Source organism: Vanacampus margaritifer, chromosome 1, assembly GCF_051991255.1.
Source record: "Vanacampus margaritifer isolate UIUO_Vmar chromosome 1, RoL_Vmar_1.0, whole genome shotgun sequence".
NCBI classification, from domain to species: domain Eukaryota; kingdom Metazoa; phylum Chordata; class Actinopteri; order Syngnathiformes; family Syngnathidae; genus Vanacampus; species Vanacampus margaritifer.
Window position 1 is genome coordinate 48,068,945 of NC_135432.1, and position 23,426 is coordinate 48,092,370.

Consider the following 23,426-nt stretch of genomic DNA (forward strand, 5'->3'; position numbering starts at 1 on the left):
TACAAAATATTCATCACAACATCTGAGACAACTTTCACTTTTTAGCTTTCATACATTACGTTCTTATGATAGGAAAGATACAAATTCAGCAAACTTCTCTTCCTGCCACTTTGAAAGAAGTGGCATTTTGGAATATAATGGGATGTTGATTTTTTATTTTTTAGTGTGTGTGCGCGCAATTTAATCTCAGCACATAATGGGATTAGCACAGAATATCATCTTCAATCGCAACAGAGGCATGATACACCATTTACAAAATAAACCTTCCAAAAAGTGCTTACAGAGACAGCTGTAAAAATGCCACTGCAGCTATATAAATCTGATGCATCATTATTATTAACTACCTCCCATTTCTATACATGGCTTCCCATTAAAAACTCAATGTTAAGATGAAATAATGATGAAGTCATTTAAGTATGTGTGTGAAAAGCATTTAATGATCTTTACAGAAGAATGTGATTAGAGGCAGGAGTGACTCAGTAATTTATTTGCTAATAAACATAATAAATATTACTAACATGAAGTAAAAAAAAAAAAAAGTAGCATACTGAGGTATTTTTTGACAACAACTGCATCCTTGGTCCAATGGCCGGTTTGATCCAAATACTCAGACATCTGTCTGTACTTACAGTACTGGATACAGTTACTGTACTTTTTGTAAAACATTGACACTTGACACTGTACAACACTAGCTAATTGTATAGTGAGACAACTTATCAAAATATGTCAAATGTACAAATAAAAAAATTAAAAAATGAAAGGTGCAAGAGCTTGTTATGGAATTTGTGAATTAGCTGAGAGCTACATAGCATTTTACGACGGTGTATTAGGGCCACGTATAAATATTTTTTTAGACGGCGAGGGCAATATTCAGGGGAAAAAAAACGTGCAAATTTGCTACTATATAAAGTCACAAATTTGCAATAATTTTTTTTGAAAATTTATTAGAGATTTATTTTTTTTACAAATTTATGAGAAATACACGTAGCGCAGCTATAATCTAATGTGAGGTTTCGTTGGTGGTTAATGGGACACTGTCTATAAAATGAAAAGGCAGGATGGAGACGGATTCATTCTTAATTTAATCTTTGCTCGTCATACACGGCAGCGAGAGCAACAACACTTCGTGATCCTCTATCAGTTGACTAACACTAACCAATGAGAAGCTAGCATACATTTAGGTAAATGCAAGTGAATGACGGAGAGCAGCAGATTTGACACATCAACTTAGCTACTTAAAAAAATAATAATAATTAAATGTATGAATATGTAATTAATAATCATGGAAACATAAATGTACCAATAAATATTTATTTAACAAATTAACTTAAATGCTTGATCTTTAGGGTGTGGACCTTCGCAAAATGAGGCGTCTTTGTCGCTGGCAGTACCCAACGCTTCAAAGAGCGAATGCTTAACATGATATGGTTAGTGTATTTCTCCTAAGTTTCTGAGGTTGTTTTTCTCACAAATCAGCTCGCAAATTTACGAGTTTTTCTCGCAAATTTGCCACTTGCCAGAAATTTGCCACAAGTTTGTTTCTCGGAATATTGCCCCCGCTTGATAAAAAAATAATACGCTGTCGTAGCATTTAAAAAATTGTTGGACTGGTATTTGAAGCTACAGAAATCAACCCATTTGTAACTAACTACACATCAGTCAGTATAAACATAAATATAATTTAAATACACTGATGTCTATTCATGTGAGATCTGTGGGACAATATGTTCTCATCATCATGACCAATATTATAGATTTGGGAAAACTTCGAAAATGTATCACTTTTGGATAAAGGCTTCCGCCCAACAATGAAAATATGCTCTAAAAAACATTAAAAATGTTTTCTTAGTGTCATGATATGATTCACAAATAAGACAAAACTTGACAAGATTTTTTCAACAACCTGCTTTTGCATCGACTATTGGCATGCTCTTGAGAACTGCAGAAAGATACAGCAACTCTCTGAATTGTATCTACTGTTTTGCAGTGCACTACAATCATGAGCAGATAGCTGTCAGGTGCGCATATAGGAGGATTTGTACATGCTTCATTGTAGAAACGCTAGCATAGTAGAAAACCCAAGTCCCAACAGAGAGCTCTTCAACCAGAGAAACAACTCATATATGCTAAGTCTCCAGAGGTTGAAGGACTCTGTGAGTGAGATTTGCAGACGTCGCCTCCTGGACTGAATCTTACTCCTTTTGTGTCTGTTAATCAAAGCAGAGAAGAACAACCTCAAGTTAGACACAGTCATCAAAACATACATATATCAAGATGAAACAACAGGTTTGCATCCTATTTTGTAAGACTGAGAAGACTCAAAGAAAAATTGCACTTATTTCATAGGTTATAAATTCACATCACATTATCAAGCAGCTCAAATAAGTTATAGAATAATGTTTTTACAAATTAACAGAGGCAGGTATTTTACATATTTTTGCTGGGCCGTCATTTGTCATCGACACTCCCGATGGATTTCCCACCTTAACAGAGGCATAGTTTGCAAAACGGACTTATCAATCGCTTATCTACAAAAAGTTGTATCTCTGGACTTGTCCACCAGCGGCTAGCTGCTATTAGCCACTATGAGCCACCAGTGGACCGGCGCACTGCTGTTGGGGCCATCCAACTTGTTATAGTCACACTCCACGAGGCGTACAAGAGCCCAAACGAAAAGGGACACTTCATGGGAAGTTAACTGTTCAGTGTTGGGAAAGTTCTTTTTTTTTTTTTTTTACACAAACTAGTTCAAAGTTCAACTCACAAATTTTAAAATGAACTAGTTCAGTTCATAATAAAAAAAAAAATTGTACTAAGTTCATTGGTCCAAAATGAACTACCGGTAGTTCATAGTTCTTTTAAAAAATAATTATTTACTTGTACTTTAAATATAACTTAAAAAGACAATGAGGAAAAAAAATTGTTGGAAAGTAATGTAAGAATATTGTACACAAAATAAACACATGCATGGCAATTTTAAAATAAAAATATCAAAAAACAAAACAGACGGTTCCGGCGGGTGTTGACCTCTTAGGGCCAGTGTAGTGCCGTGCAATGCATGAAGTATAATAAGATGGAAGTAGGCCCCATTTGTAATACAGCTGACTGGGAGCCAGTGTAAATTTGTAATACTCGTTTTTCACAGATTGGGAAAATTTGTAACTCTGAGCAGTGTTATCTTAATTGTGTGTAAGTGTTTCAAAAGCGTTTGTGTGTGAATATCTGTTATTTGAAATAATCTCACTCCCGAAGTTGATGCTAATTTCCTGTTAGCATTTGAATGGGATCTTCCATTGACTTTAGCATTAGCACTTTGCGGTGTCTTTTCTCTGGTTTTATAACAAGACAAAACCTGGCAACCTGAATTTAAAAAAAAAAGAGCTCATTCACGGAAACGTTCATGAAGCACTACGTTCAATTCACGTTCGCCCAAAATGAACTTTTGTTCATTGAACTCGTTCAGGTATAACACTGACAGTTTATTACTTAGCTGCTTACCTGTTAGCCTGCGAGCTAACGAGTTAGTGAGCTAACAAGATAAGGAGTTTGTGAACATGTCAGGCTAGCATCGTCCATAGAGTTACCGTTACCGCCTATTTTATCTCATTGTGGAGTCCACATAACAAAAAGACACTCGGGTAAAGTTAAATGAACACCGCGGCAGTAAGTCTGGGTCACACCGTGTGTGTGCATGTGGGAGTCACGAGCACATGGAAGCTAAAAGTTTAGCGAGTTCAGTGAGCAATCTCAGTGTTCAGCTAATTTAAATTTTGGAGCTTCATTTTATGTACTTGGTCATTTGTTTGAATTAATTCAAATTTGGCAAGCTTGTCAACAGTTAACACACTTCTCTGTCGTGTGTCAAGAGATATTTTGCTCATACGTGACATGTATCTGATTTTTCATCCAATATGAACAGTACAATTCCATTTCATTCAAATTTGACCTAAACCTTGTTTGTACATGGATAGAAATTGGATTTGTATCCGATACAACTGCAGTATGAACTCAAGTTACTAAGACTACTCACGACTATGCATCTGACAAATTGTGAAGACTGAGGAGTAACTGTGTTAATTTCATTATTGATTTTAATTTTTGTTCACTAACTCATTCACTTCCAGCCATTTTCACCGAAGCAACCCCCTTCGCTCCGGCTGTTCTACTGGATTTTGACTGATTTTGCAAGGCCCACTAAGAAAGATTTGAGTCTCTTCTTTCATCAGGAAAAAAAGTATATTTGTACCCGTTTCAGTTTTGCAGCAATTAGCATTAGAATATAGCTAAGTTTCATCATTATTCACAAACCTGTTGACACTGGCAAAAAGAGTTTGTTGCAACATGGCCCTGGCTGATCTCTTATACTCTGCTGCCACCCGCTGGCCGTTTTTTTGTAACAACTAGCATTGCTTTAAGCGACCTCTTCAGATCAGAAGCTGTCTCAAAGCCTTCTGTATGCTTTAGCATCAAAACACATAAAAAACGTAAAAATACGTTTTGGGAAGTGAAGGACAAAGTATAAAAAAAACGTATACATAAGTTTTTGGGTTTGAATGAGTTAATAGTTTTCCTGGTTGCAAGGAAATTTTGAAAATGTTAAAAATATAGTCGCAACAAGAAAAAAAAATATTAGGTGAATGCTGCCATTTTAAACAAACCCTGAAATGAAATTAACATTCGCTAGCCCAAACCTTCGTTCCGCAGTGGGATATGGGATTAAGCGACACTGCATTGCTTGATGCACACTTTAGCATTACCCAACAGCAAAATTGGTGATTTATCCGCTGCATGCACAACTTCTACAGATCTAGTGCATGTTAAATTGACAATAATCTAATCTAATCTTTGTGTGTATGATTATGAAGTGCTGCTTTCATGAGGAGCATCAGCTCGAGAGCAATTGTATTTTCACAGGGGTCAGTATCGCCTACTATGACTGCAGCTGAGAGTGTGTTAGAGAGTCTTAAATAACATTAGAAAAAGTTGGCAACTGAATTGTTGGCTTTAAGACTGTGGAATTCAACATGACCCGAAGTGCAGCCTCAAAACTTGCCGATTTCAACGAGGGTCTAAAAACGTGGGCTATTAATCTTGATCCGTGGGGTACTTCGACACCACTTGAGAAACCACCCAACCATGTGCAACTGGCTTTGTGTACTGGAGCGCAATCAGGAATAGAATAGGACAATCTCATAGGCTAGGCTACAAAGTTGACCATTTTGCCGCGCATATTATACAGACAGCCACATGTTAATGTATTAAAATTATGTAAGAAAATTGGTGCACGTTTGAAGGGGAAAAGAAAACAATCATTATTTCTGCTCACAGCTATAAACATGCCAGAAGCAGAATCTATATTCTCTCAATCTTGCTGTACCAGAAGCTGCAGAATGAGTGGTCATTCATGTATGCACCTGCAGTCCTGCGGATAATAACTCATAACACTGACTGAATTGACAAAGGATATCAAATGACTGATATATATATATATATATATATATATATATATATATATATATATATATATATATATATATATATATATATATATATATATAAAAAGAGAGATATGCAACCCTGAAACCAATATCATAATGGAGAGATTAATGCAAATGCAAGATATATCAGAAGCCTGGCAAAAACACCTTGGAGGACTACACAATCTGTGCATATTTTTGTGGAATGTAAAATAACTCTTTCTTAAAAGAGTGACAGTATTTGTCAGTGTATTTGTTAAATGTGGGAATAGACTGTTCTCCGACTTGGTTACTACATGATAAAGAGCCAGAAACCTCAACAAGCCACTCATGGTAAAAATATCAGATAGATACAATATCATTCCTTGCTAGTAAAGGAGCCTTGGAAAATTAAAACAAAACAAACCAAAACCAAAAAACAAACCCTGTAGTTCGCCACAGATACATTAAACTTAGCATTATTAGCAACAGGAAAAATTGCACAGAAAACAACACTATACATGTGTGAAAAATGTTAGTACCTGTCAAAGACAGAAAAAGCAGCAATAGTGATTGGAACCAAGTACAAGTTTGAGTTTCCAGAATTGTTTTATGACAATGATTCCCTCAATAAGTTGTGAAAGAAAATATTAAGATAAGTGTACCATAATTTTTTTCCAGGTAAGTTTCATTAGTTTGTTTTGTATCGAGGACTAATCACAGTCTCGGATGGGATTGAGCCTTTTCAGTTGCTGATCCCTCCCTTTGGAACTACATTCTGCTAAATAGTAGGCACCTATTCAGCTTCAGAAAACATGTGAGCTGTGATTGGTCGTTGCCCGGGTCCTGAGCAACTGTGATGTCATCTTCAGTCGACAGCAAGTGGCAAAATGGCCGCCCCCTGAGATGGATAAAAATGGCAGAATTTTGCTTCATAACTCATATTCCACAAATGAAATATTAATCAGATTGTCATGTTTAGACTAGAGGTCACATATAACATATGTCAAGAAATGTTTAAGGTTGACTTCCACTTTAATGGTATTTATTTCCAACTACAACTTCTGATATTTAGTAATTGTGTTATTTTACTTTACCTGTCTTTACTGCATGACTGATTTTTACTCCCTGTACAGTATTTTGTATGTAGTGATGGTTGTTTTAAAGTGCTTTATAAATAAAGTTGAGTTGTTAAAATTGGTGTCATACCTTATATTGCCATTATGTTTACTGTTCATACATCATCCTGAAATCATGTTCAATCGCTGATTTTATACTTACTTGGAAAAAAAAATCTCAAAACTAACACGCTCATTTAAAAAAAAAAAAAAAACGGCAGAGGAATTTACGCCTGTTTTGGCGGACTTATTTACAGGCAATGGCATGAGGGCAATGGAAGAAGCCTTGATAAATCCAGTGGAATTATCAGCAATGAAACATGTTTCCTTCTCCTTAAAATGAGCATAGACCGCTGTGATTTTTGCAACAAAGCTTCGTGGGAACGTTTATCCTCATCTTGCAGTTAGTAATATATTATTATTATTCACTCAAGCCAAGGTTGCAAAGAAATTCGCCAGACACTCGCGAACATCTTAACAATTTATTTACGACAAGAACTGTTTGCAACTGTTGGCAACCTTTTAGGAACCCTGATTTAAAAAAAAAAAAAAATCAACAACCTTCCTTGGCAAACTCGCAAACGTACGGGCTAAGCAGTGCTGTGTGCATGTGATTGAGTAGTGTATTAGCAGACACGGCGCTCGTGATACACGCATTGCATTAAATGCACCCAAAAAAAATCAAGCGCGTAAAAAAATCATAATACTAGTAATTATAATATCAGTATGTAATATTTAAAATAAAAATGTGAAAAGCATAAATTTTGTGTTCCTCTTCTTTTGCTCATTTGGAATGAAATTAAATAAATTTCTTGGATGTATGCGGAGCTAAAGGCAAAGGCCAAAAGTGCCTAGAGGGCTGGCGAGAGCGTCGGGATCACTGGTTCGTCTCTGGAGTAAATTTGCATTTTTTTCCTAAAGCCCATATTGAGTGAAATTAAATAAATTCTTCCACATACGCGGAGGTAAAGGCAAGACAAGGCCCCACAAGACGGGGCCGAGAGCACCCAGTGCGTAACAGGTTTTGTGTCAATATACTTACTCCCGAAAAAAATAGTATCCCCTGCTGCGGAAGCGCGCACTCAATGACACCACACTACTACGCGCGATTACTACGGCTTGTCTTTTCATTTAAAAACACACAGTTTTATAAACAACTACAAGTGCTTGTATTTAACGACCGATAGCTGCGTGGAAAAGCAAAAGAAAAGCAAGTACTAAAACTCGTGTTTGGCAACAGACTCAAAGTGCGTTCATTGACCACTCACACAGTAGGACATCTCAAATTTCCATCGAAAAACTAATTTAGTGCACCGAACAGCGATAACTAGTCCTACGTGAGCACATTGCAATGGGTACGTGGAAACATTATATTATTTATTTGCCCCATCATCAGATGACTGATGAAAATAAAATAAAAATGCTATAGCAGGTCTGATTATTATTCTCTTTAGTGGTCTGTTCATGCTGTTAATAAGTTTACAGGGAACTTGGGCTCCATAGTTTTTGTGGTGAATGTTATGAGAATTAAATATTACAGATGTAGGTTTATTCTTTATTTTGATTATTATTATACTCACATTGCATATTAATTTGAGAAACAACGAAGACAATGCCCAATAATTAAATGCTCAAATTAATGAAATGTGATCAAATGTTCCATCATAATCTGTTGCATTCTACTTTTGTAGAATCAGCACACATAAGTGACTCTTCTTTTCTTCTCTTCTTTATTAACACAAAGCAATAGAGTGAGGGACTACTCATGACTTCACCGAAATACCGCAGGTGGAAAGCTATGCCCATTTGAAATAATTATACTGTATCACCAAATTTTTGTGATGAGATCGTTTATATCAATAGTGAATTTCAGTAGTTATTAAAAAAACTTTCAGTAGTTATTAAAAAACAAAAAGAAGAGTCTAGTTTCTGTGAAAGTTTTTTTTTTAAATTTTGAAAGTTTTTGAATATTGACAAGTTATTTTGTAAAATAAAGCAAAACTGACAAATAATCAGATATTGTTCATTTCTGTCAGGGTTTGGTGGTGGGTGGAGCACCACAAAGCATTTATGCTTAGGGCACCAAAATGGTCATTTTAGCACCAATTTAAATTATTTTCCACAGTTATATTTAAGTTTCCAGTTGAGGGCCATCATCCATATATTTTTCTGTTTTATTATAGTTTTTTTTTTGTATTTTTGTTTTGGGGCTTTTTAGCCTTTAACTCTTAATTCCCACCGATGAGAATTCTCGTCATGTGACACGCGCAAGTTGATATCAGACAATGAAAAGTCTCGTCAACTGTGTTTTTTTTTTAAATGAATGGGTTAATGAGACTCTTAATATTAAGCTCATGAAGCACTGTAGTGACTAACTGTGACCAGTTGATGGCAGTAGTGGTCTCTTTCAATAAGAAGGATGTGATCTCCCAGCGAAGATGAAGAGTGGAGTTGTGGTGTAATGGAGAGAGGACGAGTGCTAATGCGAGGACGAGTGACAATGGCTAAAAACAAGCCATCTACTTTCAAGCAGCTCATGCTTGAGCAGAAACTTTGTCACGGTCGGCCAAGAGGTGACGAAGAGAAAGATGATTTAGCAGAGGAGGAAGTGAATATGTGACGGACACGGGCGTCCACTTCAAATGTCACTGCCTCTGGTGTTCTCAAGGTACGTGGTGAAAGTTTGTGTCGTCGTATTTCCGACGAGTCATTGTCATGTAACGAGGAATCCGGTGACGAATTCGGCAAACTTGAGCTGAATCCCCAGAAGCTTCTGGAAGCCGCGAAGGTAGGCTAACTTGCTAACTTGTAACATTTCGCTCAGTGCTTCTGTAAATCGAGTGATCACAATTGTACTAGTTCAGTATATTGAATGTCCCGGGAATGAAATTACTTGTATGTTTGGGAATATTCAGTGTGCAATGTTTGTACCACATACTTCCGTAACATTCAATTACAGTTGGTGCAGCATGCACAGATGGCCCATTTGCAGTCCCATGGAGTGCAGAGAGAGGTAAAAAAAAAAGTTCACAATACCTCGCAGCAAAAACAAACAAACATATTGATGGTAACTTTATACAGTATTTTTCTGTAATTGTCTGGTAGACCCAGAAGCAGGACAACACCCCCCCCCCCCCCCCTCCTGGGAGAGGCAGAACAACCCCTGTTAGCAGAGGCAGAGCACAGAAAGGTATTCACATAAAGTCAATGCAGTAATGGGAAAAAAAAAGATATAAATAATAATAATATTCATGCTAATTGATTAAATTTCCATTTCAGGTCGCAAGAATAATGATGGGTGGCATGAAATTGGCTGGCAGCCTAATGCATTACCTTTTGACTATCATAGTTTTGCAGATGACACACAACTGTATTTATCATTGTCCGCAACTGATAGGAGTTCAATTAACTTATTGTGTCACACTCTAAAGCAAATTAACAACTGGACGAACCAAAATTTCCGTCAGCAAAACAAAAACAAAAGGAAGGTCATTGTTTTTGGCAATAAAGAAAAGATTGCTGTTAGAAGACACCTTGAGTCACTGTCTTAAGAAACCAAAGACCAAGTTTGAAATATTGGGGTGTTAAGAGACTCAGACCTCACCTTCAGCAATCATATCAAATCAATCACTAAAATAGCATTTTTGCAGCTGAAAAACATCTCCAGACTGAAGGACTGCATGGTCCAAGCAGACCAAGAGAAGCTTATCCATGCTTCTATCTCCAGCAGAGGCAGTGCATAGAAGCCAGTGAGTGTCACAAAGCTCAAACGTTTTGTTGTTTTGACTTTGTTTTCTGACTAGCATTGTAACAAAGGCAAACTTGACTTCATACTGGATTGTGGACGAGGTTGATTCTACACAACATTTCAACAAAACCATGGCAAGAAACCGATACCAGATGATTTGGATGTTCCTCCATTTCAATAATGAGACAATTGATCCAGCCAACAAGATATGCAAAGTTTGCCCCGTGTAGAATCACCCACTAAAAAAATATTTTTTTTCAGCCTGGGCATAATATTTGCATTGATGAAGGCATGATGCTGTGGCGGGGGCGCTTAACATTCAAGGTATACAATCCCAAGAAGCCCGTAAAACACGGCATTAAATCACATATTTTGTGTGACTCAGCAACAGGGTATTGGTGCTTCAATATACAGCCCTATGTTGGTCAACCTAGTGCCTTGTCAGACACGGTCTTCAATTTACTTGATTGTCTCCCAGGATTGTCTCACACACTTTACATGGATAACTTTTATAATTTTGTAGAGCTGTGTGATCATTTGCTGGGAGGACGAATCAATGTCTGTGGAACCTCAAGTCATCGCTCAAGTGACGAAGTCTGACCTGGGGATTGGAGGAACACTGGATGGGCACAATAAGAAGGTGATGGTTTTGGCACGGCAGGACAAGCGGCTTCTGAACTTGCCATACAAATGAAATAGAGGATGTGACAACGGTGTGGCAGAAGGCACAAAGAAAAATTGCAATGGAAAAGCCTGCATGTGTTGTTAAGTACAACAAATACATGAATGGGGTAGACAAACTTGACCAAAACACTTCATACTAACCCTTCATGCGCAAGTCCATGAACTGGACAAAACAAATTGTTGCATACCTTTCCAGCTGACAATGTTTAACTCTTGTCATTTTCTGAGCCAAAAACCCAAGACAGCGGATGAAATTTTTGACCTACATTCTAAAAACAGTTGGGTCAAAAGTAACCAAATTTTGGATAAAAAATGTGTTTTATAAAATAAATAAATGAAGACAAAGTCTGAGTTAGGCTCCTAGGCTAAAATCCTTCATTATGTCTCAAGGAAAGCCTCATACAAAATTTGGTGCTTTCATTCACAAGTGTATACTCTGACAAAAAACGTGCACTCCGCCTCTGGACTATAAGTAGTGTGCCCACCTGTATGATGTGGCTCTTTGCAGTAACACAGTAAAACTTGCGGCTCTCAACCCTTTACTGGTTGGCTGCTCTTGCTCTTGATAAAAACCAAAGACTTTCCCAAAGCCCAGAGCATTGGTTTCAGATTTATGTGGACAAAGAATGGGCCAAAATAAAACCCAATTATTGCTACCCCAAAAACTCAATTGACAAAAACATCAAGTTCACTTGCACACTTTTTTTTGTCCATGCTTATTAATTGTACCACCAAGACAAAATAGGACAGAAGCCTATGTACAGAGTGTATAGGAACATTACAACTTTGAGTGTTTTTGTTGTACCTTGCCAATGCACGTATACAGCAGCGTGACATGTTGATAAAGGAGGACGATGACGCTCTGGTCTGCAGAGTCGTTTCAATTCCTCTCAATAGGTCATTTGTCTTCAATAGCAGCAACATCTGGCGGGGAACTCTGTTCAACAGGTCATTGATTTGGGGCAGATAAAGCGCTGCATTGGTCTGAATTTCGACATCCTGACAAGAAAAGAGATCTTTAGTTAGCAATAATTCAAATTCAACCTTTTGCTAAACTGGTTAAATATACCAGATGGTTAAATATACCAGGGGTCGCAATTGATACGATTGATAGAATTATATAAGTGTTGAAAAATATCCTCCAAAATGAATGTATTATTGTGTTTTAAAACAAAATGAATGAAGCCAAATTAATGGAGACATATTGTCCATTTCTTTGAAATTGAATTGTTCTTGAGTGTCTGTAACATGATTTTTTTCAAAAGTACCTTCAGGATCAGAAATGAAAACTTTGTAGACCCCATATTTTCCTTTAAGAAATTAGGCTGCTTGAAGGGAAGGGGGCGGTCCTCTTTCATGCAAATGAGCCACTGCCAAGCCTACGGCCTATAATGAGGAATCAATGCCATATAATGCTTTTGTTACCATGACAACTATGGTGGAGCAGGGGACTGGCTACTAAAAAGCCACCTAATTATACAATAGGGGTGGGAATCTTTGACTATCTCACGATTCAATTCCGAGTTATGGGTCTGCGATTCGGTTCCGAATGGATTTTTTTTCTTCCAAAATGTTTTTATTGTTTTCACACAGAAATGTTATCATGAACATTCGGAACAACCTGCATAAGAACATACATTGACTCCCATATATCTTCCTCAATGACAGGCGTACCTAATTACCACAGCCATTTCCAAAACAGAATACAAAACATGTCCAAATAACAACAAATAAGAGAAAGTAGAAGCGCAAGAAGAAAGAAACGAAAGGAAAGGAGGTAGAGCCAAGGGAAAGAGTGAGAGTAGGCTATTGTTCTAATGAGTTTGCATCAAATATGTCACTATAAAAAGGAAGAGTTGCCATATAATTTGAAAGTTCTCGTTTTGCAAAGTGGTTCTAATTTTTTCCAATTGGAGAAAGGACATCGTCTCAGTCACCCAGTAGGAGTGTTTGGGAGGTAGTGGAGATTTCCAAATTATAAGAATCAAACAGCGAGCAAGTAATGAAGAAAACACTATCAACTGAGACTGACCCTTTGAAACTCCTTTTATTTGTACATCGCCAAATATTGCTGTGATTGGGTCTGGGTCAATCTTTTTTTTTTTTTGCAAATGTAGGAACATTTATCAACAATTTTAGACTAAAACTTATGTAAATTTGGACAGGACCAAAACATGTGTGCCAATGATGCTGCAGCTTGTTTACAGCGGATACAAGAGGGGTCTACATTTGATTTTTTTCTAGCTAGTTAAGTCCTTGAATAATGCAATAGATGAAATACTTTAAATTGTATTAGTCTAGATTGAGAACATTTTTTATTCAAAAATAATTTGATTGACAATGATTTCTGCTTCAATTTATAGATTTTCAAAGAATCGTCATAATCTACTCTAGTCTGGTTTGCAAGACAGAATGACAAATGGAGACATTAAAATGTCCTTTTTTTTATTGTTTTATTTACATTTATTATGTTTTGAATTGTAAGGAAAGTGCCCTTTTCCACAAAAACTGTTTGTGGACCACAACTGCTACTCTATGTAACTAGCTATAAATGTAATCACGTTGACAGTATATTCTGCCTTCCCTGAGCAGACTGACTACACTTTAGCAGACAGCAAACAGTCCCTCAAAAAAGCCTTGTTTACACCGCCGGTATCTACTCTACTCTATTCCACTCTGCATTTAGCCCCATCTCCACCAACAAACCCGGCTCTACTCTACTCGCTTTTTCTGATGCCTGCTCATTTGCTGTTTTAAATAAAGTAGCCCAGTTTCCAAAACGCGACCAAATGTAACCATTTTGGAGGCCAATGATTGGTTCGAGACATGCCATCATCAATGTGCAGCTACGCAAACTACCACCCCGTGAAAACAGCTGCCATTAACAACGAAGAGAGGACAACAATGGCTTCCAAACAGATTAATGCTTGGACTTTTGAGGAGGAGCAAACCTTTTTAACATTATTGAATGCAGTCTTCTGGTTGCTGCAATATTCATTCGATGTCTTCTGGTTGAAATAAACAGGCACAAACCAAGCGCGGGGTACAAAAAAAACATCTGCGTTCCCCATTGTTTTTGCCTGTGTGTGCAGTACACGCTAGCTACAGTCGCTTTAGCATGACATCACTGGCGAGGTGAGGAGGGGCTCCCGGGTGGTGGCCGTGGCAGTTAGAGAGGGTAATGTAATGCTTAAAATGCTCACTTCCTGTAGTGTGTTCCCTCAATCTAGTCTGTCCCCCAAGCAACTCAAACTAACAATACTATTGTTACAGTAACAAGCCGTTTATTACACTCCAGTTGAGGTTAACTGAAAATCTAAACATACAAAACGAAGAAAATTATACACAGTGCACACTTAAATGCAAACACACTTTGTTTAGCTTGTTTCCTGAACGTAGTAAGCTCACGGCTAACGCACAATGGAACGTGACATTGACTCGCTAGTGCTAATTGGCGCGCTACTCACAGTACTTTTATCATTCAAAAGAACGGTTATTCCTACAAAATGCTTCTGGAATGTATACAGAGAAGAATATTAACATTACTCACCGGCATATGCTCTTCCTATATTGCAAAAAAACAACTTTTATTGGCATAACTTGATCGTGACTTTTTCCTTCTATACTCTAATGTGGCTGAGTGGCCAAATCGTGTACAACATGAACAGCGCTTCCAAAAAGGCACACATAAACCAGGGCAAGACAGTATAAAATAATTTAAATAAAAGCGATGTGGGGACATTTAAAATCAATTCTGAATCATACTAAATGAGAATCTGCCTCGCCTCCCTACTTCTCTGCTTTTGGGTCCTCAACCCTGCCATCGTAACAGAATGGTCCAACAAAAAGTTGATCCAGGAGTAGCAGAGGCAATATACACTGTCCAATTTTGTACCTAAGAGAACTTCTGCATTGGATGATGCTCTTTAGGGTCTGGCTTCTGCCATGAACATCCTGGCTACACAAGTGGACAAGGTCTGCACCCACACCAGTTCCTACTTGGCACCGGCGCTGCATGTCCCCGACCTTCCTCGGTCCGCTACAACGACCAGCATGATGCAGCAACGTCTGCCAAATTCCTAAACACAGTTAATTAGACTTGCCCCTGCATGAAAATTAAGATGCGGCAGTTTTTACGCCAAGTGCATGTGCGCTGTCTACCAAAATGAAGCCCTAAGTGTGCATCACCTGCTCAAGTCTGGTGAGCTTTGTGATGTGTGATGTAAAGCGCAACTGACATTTTAAAAGAGCGACGGAGTGGGTGAGTGACATTATAATTGCACGACACAAAAAATCCATAATGATATCCATTGCCAATGCATTTAAATGTCTAGTTTTCATCTATATTATCGACAGGGTTAGGGCTTAGGAACCCTGGTTTGGAATCACTGCCATAGACACTACTAATTAATATTATTACTATTGCTGTCAATTGATTAAAATATTGAATCGTAGTTACATTTAGATTTTATGTTTTATCACACCGAATCACAATTTTGATAATCTCCTCCGCATATTTCTGCTAATACCACAAACAACCCCAGCCACTATAGAAAGACATACAGAATAAGCACAAGGCTCAAATGATAATATGCCATCCGAAACATATGATAAACAGTCTTCACAGTTGGAAAAGCAGCAGTTTGTGCTCTGCTAAGTCCTGCTTGGCGACAAACAATTAGTAGCAATTATCGGAGGTAATATAGCAAGTCTCACAGCTGTCAGCGGGATATAGAGAACTGTTCTCATTTGCAACTGAAAGCTACAATAAGGAATTTCATAGCAGTGCAGCAATAATAGGCAGTGCAAAAGGCAAGGGGAATGCAGCCAGCAGGAGGGGATATTGGCGCAAGCAATTTCAGTTTTTCCTCCCTAATGTATAAATCTGAGTTATTTTATGCAAGAGACGTGGTGTAATAGTGACCAGAGAGAATAAAATGTCTGAATAAGTAATTTGCTTTTTATCGCAAAACGTTTCTCAGACCTTTTGTTGGGGGAGAGTAATCTCACAAAAGAGCATTTTACAGGGAAAATCAATATGCTTCAAACGAACAGTAAAAAAAACCAAAAAACTAAAGAAACCTGGATGCGTAAAAATGTGCTAAATGTCATTGTGAGCATCATAAATCTAAATAAAAAATTATTATGGTGTGCATAGAATGTGGTCCAGTGGTCTTTGATTGTGGGGGTGGGATTGTTCACTAACTCATTCACTTACAGCCATTTTCACTAAAGCAACCACTTCGCTCCCGTCTGTTTTACTTGATTTTGTAAGGCCCACAGAATATTGTGTTCTATTGCTATAAAACATGGAACCCACCAAAAGAAAGATTAGACTCTATTTCTTTCATCAGGAAAAAAAGTATATTTCTTTTATCTGTTTCCGTTTTGCAGCAATTAGCATTAGAAGATGGTTAAGTTTCATCATTATTCACAAATCTGTTTAAAACAGTGGGGAAAGAGCTTTTTTCAACATGGTTGATCACTTATACGCTGCCACGTGCTGGTTGTTTTTTGTAATAACTACCATTGCTTCAACCAGTCTCTTCAGTTCAGAGGCCGCATCAAAGCCGTCTGTATGCTCTAGCATAAAAAACATTTTAAAAATGTTTTTATAAAATTTATAAATACGTCTTTGGGAGCATGGTAATATTTAAACTAGAACAAATGTATACGTTTTTGGAAGCAAATGAGCTAATGATACACAGCAAATATTTTGTTCACAGATGGAAAGGGATCATTCTTGATTTCCCTAACTTCTTGATGCACAGCACTGGGCTACACTCACCAAAAAACACCAAAAACATTTTAAATGGGTAAAAAAAAAAAAAAAAGACCCATATACAGTATTTTCATGTTGTATGTTATTTTATGAATGAGTGTTTCCAAGTGTGTAGTAAATATCTTATTTCAGTCACACAGGTTTAAAGAAAACTAGTAGGATAGAATGAAATTCAATGCATCTGATTACGATGTAGGCCAAAACATCACAACCGCCTGACGGATTATACGTACATCGTTGTTCAGACTTTACAACAGAACAAACCGGATATGCCACCTGTAGTGAGGATGGGCTGGTATCCATGGCAACAGCCTGATCTGTCCATCTCTTAGTCTAGAATGAAGCTCCAGCAGAGGCTGTGGGAGGGCCTGGGCGATGGGTTGGTGGTGGAGAGGGGTGGGGGCGACTGTGGGGGTTGATCATCTAAGAAACCAGTTAAATGCTAACGAGCCCTCTCTTCAATTTTATTTTCTCTCTCCCTTATTTAATGTACACAGTACAACTCTCAACTGGCAAGTTGACACATTCTTTGTTGCCTTTTGTGTTCCGGTAACGATATAGCATGTGTGGTCCAACTTTTTGCTGATGACTCTATTTCTGCGATGCTAAGACCCGCTGGCTGGGGCCTCACTGAGTTGGAAGTTATGAGAAAATGCAAATGCAAACAGGGAGTCTCACGAGTTTCAAGTCAGATTTAAGTTGGGTAGTCACCGTCATCACACCAGCTCCGCCTTCATCTTCGCCCCACCGCTACATAGGATCTTCCCATGTGCTAGCCACAACCCTCTCGGATAAAAAAAAGTTCCTACTTATTCTCAGGACGTTGGTCGACATTGCCTTATCAAAATAACAGGGTTGATTCACTTGCTTTTTTGAGTTATGAGCTGGCCTGGTAGTTACTCTCTGCGAATAGTGGGGGTCGACTGTTAAGTGTGTGGTCCTCAAGAGTAAATTAAATTAGCATACTAAATCTCATATTCAGGAGGAGCAGTGTGGTTTTTGTCCTGGCTGTGAAACAGTGGACCAGCTCTACACCCTCAGCTGGGTCCTCAAGGGTGCATTGGAGTTCGCCTAACCAATCTAGAGGTGTTTAGTGGACTTCCCGTGGGGAGTTCTGTGGTGGGTGCTTTGGGAATACGGGGCACGGAACTCCCTGATATGGGCTGTTCTGTACCACCAATGTCAGAGTTTGGTTCGCATTGCCGGCATTAAGTCAGATTTGTTTCCAATGAGGGTTGGACTCTGCCAAGGCTGCCCTTTGTCACCAATTCTATTTATATCCTTGATGGACAGAATTTCAGGTGCAGCCAAAGCTTTGAGAGCGTCCGGTTTGGTTGACCTCAGCACTGTATATCTGCTTTTGCATACGATGTGGTGCTGTTGGCTTCTTCGAACCGCGATCTCCAACTCTCACTGGAGCAATTTACACCCGTGTGTAAAGCAGTTGGTAAGAAAATCAGCACCTCCAAATCCGAAACCATGGTCCTCAGTCGGAAAAGGGTGGAGTACTCTCCGGGTCATGGATGAGAACCTGCCCCAGAGTGGAGGAGTTCAAGTATATTGGGGTCTTGATCACGTGTGAGGGCAGGATGGAGCGGGTGTTCGACTGTGAATCAGTGCAGCGTCTGCAGTGATGCAGACTCGGTATCGGTCTGTTGTGGGCCGAAGAAGTAGCTGAGCCGAAAGGCAAAGCTCTCGATTTACCGGTCGATCTATGTTCCTACCCTCACCTATGGTCACGACCTGTGGGTGAGAAGCCCGGTCATCCGGGAGGGATTCAGAGTCGAGCCGCTGCTCCTACACGTTGAGGAGCCAGCTGAGGTGGCTCGGGCATCTGGTTCAGATGCCTCCTGGACACCTTCCTGGAGAGGTGTTCCGGGCATGTCCCAACAGAGGGTATAGAGTATGTTTCTTGGCTGGCCTAGGAACACCTTGGGAGCCGGAGGAGCTGGTTGAAGTGGTTGGGGAGAGGGAAGTCTAGGCTTCCCTGTTCATTCATTCAATCCCAAAAATGTATTGATACGTAGTGATACACCGAAATTTAGGCCACCGAAAATTAAAGCCAAAAGAATATGGCCAAAATGTGGTGACACAAGCAAAAAAAAACGCTGCAAGCAAGCGTCTGTTTGAACTAAACAGCGAACGCGGGGTGAGTGTCCGCCTCTCTTCTTGCTGGCTTTTCACTGTGTGAATTTGCACCGGTCGGTCGCAGCAGCTCATTGCGCACACCGGAGGAGAGGGGCGTTGCTTGGTGTACAACATTTAAGTGGGTCGAAAAAAGACAGAACTGCCGTGTACTGCAGTACAGGTGAGCCACTCTTTCTCCCGCAGCGCCTTCACTTTTCTTTTCTTTTTTATAAATAAGAGCCCCTCAAACGCTTCCAGTTTTTCACCGGCATCCGGGTGGCCGTGCTAAAAACTTTAGCTAATGCTAGCACTGTTGCTATTAACAGTTTTAAACACAGAAACACTTACCGCTATCTCCGGGTGGCGGCAGACGTGTACAGGACGCTATGTGTGACTTTGCAGTCCGTTCCCGAAGCCGATTAGCTGGTGCGGAATGTGCAGATTTTAAGTGCACCGCACCTTGTCCCGCTGCACGCATCCGTCCCCGCCTGTGTGAACTACATTGACTATAAAGTGCAATCGCACTGCCAGAAAATGCTCAACCCTCGTTTGGTGTTTAATGTACCATTAGGCAACATGTTTGCGGTGTGGGAACATTTCAAATTATATTGTTGTTCGTTAAAATGCCAGTGCTAAATAAATATATTAATTATAATAAATGCAATGATAGTAAAAATGTGCTCTTTTTTTCCGGCGTTTCGGTTTTCGGCCAAGCATTTTTCATTTTCGGTTTTCGGCTTCGGCCAACCATTTTCATTTCGATGCCTCCCTATTAATACATTTGATTACTTTGTCCTGCACTCCCAAAAACATATTTAAATGTTTTAATGTTTTTTATGCTAGAAAATACAGAAGGCTTTGATACAGCTTCCGACATGAAAACGGAAACAGATACAAATATATATTTTTTCCTGATGAAAGAAGAGACTCTAATCTTTCATGTGGTAGGGTCCATGTTTTTATAGCAATAGAACAGAACATTCTGTGGACCTCATAAAAATCTGTCAAAATCCAGTAAAACAGCTGTGAGTGAAGGGGGTTGCTTCAGTGAAAATGGCTGATAGTGAATGTGTTAAGCTGCTGCCCCCGCGACCTGACCTCGGGTAAGCGGCAGATAATGGATGGATGGACATAAGATAAAATAAATATAATGAAGAGGGTAATGTAATGCTTAAAAGGAACCTTGACTGTAATAACAAGTTAGCTCTATATGATATATTTGGTTGTTAGTAACATATCTGTGAGATTCACTTTTCAAAAATCCTTTCCAGTTTCATACATTTTGTAGAAACTTTATTTGTATGTACATTGTTGTTTATGTCACAGCGGATTCTGCGTAGTGACGGAGAATGGCCACTCGTTCTCTGCCGAGCAATGCGAAACGGATATAAAGAAAGCGAGGTAAGCCTCGTAGCGTTCCTAAAGAAACAAAGTGTGATTAAACAGGAGAGTCCCCATCCACCACGCCGTGCTCTTGAAAGCTCTTCCAATCGCACGTTGTCATTGATTAGCAAAATTGCTCCTATTGAAACAAAAATAAGTTATTTAGAGCTTTGACGAGTATAACAGGAAATAATAATACATACTGGTAGTGCTCAGTCTGTGTATGTATTCAGCAATTATCTTCAAACATCATCCATCCATCCATTACCTGAACCGCTAAACCTCTCGAAGGTCGCGGTATAATGTATTATTTTATTTATTAATTTAAGCTCTGCTTGCGTAACCGTTCTCTTTTTTTACTTTGTTTTTGTTGTATTATTTTAAAATTACGGTATACTAAATTGCCTTATGTCCGATTTATATTTATGAACAACACTTTGTTTCAGTGGCTGCTCTTAAAACGCTGTATGAAATTGAGTTGCGTTGAGTAGTGGCATGTGTTTGTACTTGTAATATTTTAGTTTTAGAGACATCTTCTCTGTCGGAAATTTGCCCTTGGGAAACAATATAAATCCTACCTCTGAGCGTGTGACAGGCACATAACTGATACCAGAGTTGACGGCAGTCCAAGAACGAGCAGTGAGTACACAAGCAAACAGCGGGTACAGGTCTCCAGCTCCCAGTTTGCGACTGTAACGCTCCACCCCAGACATGTCCTGATTAATCAGGGCCTGCCAGAGCTGGCAGTAGTTTATCCGGAAGTCTGGTTGTAGGACCTGGGTACAAAAAGTGCCAATTGCTTGTTCAATAAAATACAAAGAACAGTATATTGCATGAATTTATGTTTGTATTTGTGGTTTTGGGTGACAAACATATGGTAAATAGCAAATGGGCTTTATTTGTATTGCGTGTGCTTATACAGCTTTCATATCTGTTACCTCATTCGGCCAGTCACTCAATAATCAATTAATGCAAAAGCTCATTTACACACAAATAAAACAATGCCAGGAGAAACTGGGGGGGGGTCAATATCTTTCTCAAGGATATTTAGACATGGATCTACTGTAAGACAAAGTTTAGTTAACAAGTTTAACTACATGTTTTAGCTTTTATTTTTTAAGTCATTCATTAATGTTTTTCTTGTATTTCAATGTACAGGAATTTTATTGACATTGATATGTGTGATATGTATATATATTTTTACATTCCTCAAAACTGCAAAATTTGGATAATCACTGTATACTGTGCGTACATACTATATTATGTTTGTGGTAATTTGGAGTGATTGGCATGCAAGAATATTGAATTCCATCTTTAAATGCAGAGTTTCTCACAAATGTATTTTTCTGGCTAAGTCTTAATTACTGGTTAAGTAATGAAGTGATATGTCCGTGGCAGTAGAGCCATGTTTTGATTTCACTCATTCAGCAGGTGGCAGCTAGCGGTGACTTGAAAATCACACAAAATGTCTGAAAGTTTTATAGTAATAATAATAATAATAAAACTTTTTTTTCCTTTTGTAAGTGTATTTGTGACCGTGGAAATTCTCTGAGAGTCAGCTTTAGAATTAAATATGCTTAATTTGATTATATCATAAACATTTATATTTATTTTATGCATTTGTAAGAATTTTGTTGTTTCAAGGTTTTGTTTTTATAGTGGAACCAATGTTCGTTATGTGCGTGTTGCATGAGGACGCTAATGATTGACGCATTGCTACGTCATTTTTTCTAAGATTATTGAAAGCCAGCCTGAAAAGCTGCGGTTGTAGCTGTTAGAAAAATAGATTTTACGCCTCTCTAGTACATGCGGCCAATGAGGTAACATATTTGCAATCATTTGCACTCTTCACATTAGTATTTACGATGCCTTTTGGAAGTAGTGTACTATCTACTATTATTACTATATTAGCTCACCATCACGCTAGCGCTAGTCCGTTAGCATGCTATCACCGTTAGCAGGCTTATGTAGTGGCTGTGAACAGGCCTATATGGCAAATGGAAGTTATATTTTGATTGTTTAATTGTTTATGTTCTCTATGAGAATTATTTTGTGTTATTTAGCTCTTTAATATGGGGTTTTCTGTATTTTGTACAGTTCTCACGGCATGCTTAACCACCAATAAATGCCTGTTGTAACAAGATCCATTTGGACTTGTAATTTTCGACTGGAGGGGCGTAACAGTGGTAAACAGATTAACCACAAAGCTGCATGTTGGTCATCCTCGGTGTACAACAGGAACAACCTCTGATCATATGCTTCTTTTCAGCAAATTCTTGTTAATGAATGCTGCCAATTTAAAAGCATCTGTGTGTTGTGTGTCTTGAGAGTACACAGGTTATGTCCAATTTGAAGACAGCATCGTGCACTCTGCTAAGAACACATCAAAAGAGCTGTTTATCAAAAAGCTTTTAGTCTGCTGGGGCTCTAATAAATGTGTCTGTGTAGACCACTGTCTGTGTATAAGTGTGCGAAACAGCAACATACTTGTACGTGGATCCGAATTGTATGTTTTCTGATAAATGTATTTACTCAAGGTCTCAGTCAGCACATGAAAAATGGACAACAAAATTGCAACATTTTTGTGTTATTAGTGCTTTGTGACGCTTGAAGATTTCTAACCTGATAAAGGCCATGATCGAGTAGGATGATCTCCGCCTTCTTGCTTTTTTGACACTTTCGAACCAACACATTGCCAGGGTGCGGGTCACAGTGCACAAAGCCGTGTATGAAGATCATTTCACTGTACATTTTGCCTAGGTTTTCTGAAATCTGTTGAAACAAATATTGCAAAAGTAAAGTTTTTGTACAACAAAACCAAAAGACAATTCAACATATCGAAACACACGATCAGAAACACTGACCAGAATATGACAATGTAAGGAATGAACAATTGGTCTCCTTTTTTAAATAATCAACACTTTTGATTTCATAAATTCACATTGTGACTAGTATACCAGCAAACTGTATTTTCTTCTCAAGAAACATTTTCAGTGGGGCAATTTCAAACACATAAGTTTTATAGGGTTCGCATGTCGGCAGCAATAGTTTTCTCTAAAAATAGCCTCCTTGAAGTCTGTATTTTCATTTCCCAGCAGCACAAAAGTAAAAATTGTAATAAAAGTCAG

General features: G+C 38.5%; 1 protein-coding gene and 1 long non-coding RNA gene across 3 annotated transcripts in view; one reads left to right on the forward strand and one right to left on the reverse strand.

The window, feature by feature from the left end:
- Positions 1-415: 415 nt before the first annotated feature.
- The window catches only part of adck1 (aarF domain containing kinase 1), a 74,706-nt gene continuing 51,695 nt past the window's right edge, over positions 416-23,426 (reverse strand). For both annotated transcript variants that reach the window (XM_077565231.1, XM_077565148.1), the window contains 4 exons: positions 22,921-23,070; positions 20,877-21,074; positions 11,812-12,005; positions 416-2,207 (listed from right to left, as the gene is read on the reverse strand). In XM_077565231.1, the coding sequence (XP_077421357.1) occupies positions 2,048-2,207; positions 11,812-12,005; positions 20,877-21,074; positions 22,921-23,070 (702 nt within the window). In that variant the 3' untranslated portion in view covers positions 416-2,047. The remainder of the gene's footprint in view (positions 2,208-11,811; positions 12,006-20,876; positions 21,075-22,920; positions 23,071-23,426) is intronic.
- LOC144039187 (uncharacterized) lies at positions 9,033-9,850 on the forward strand. The gene is made up of 3 exons (XR_013289382.1): positions 9,033-9,242; positions 9,534-9,587; positions 9,680-9,850. It is a non-coding gene; the product is annotated as an uncharacterized LOC144039187 (long non-coding RNA).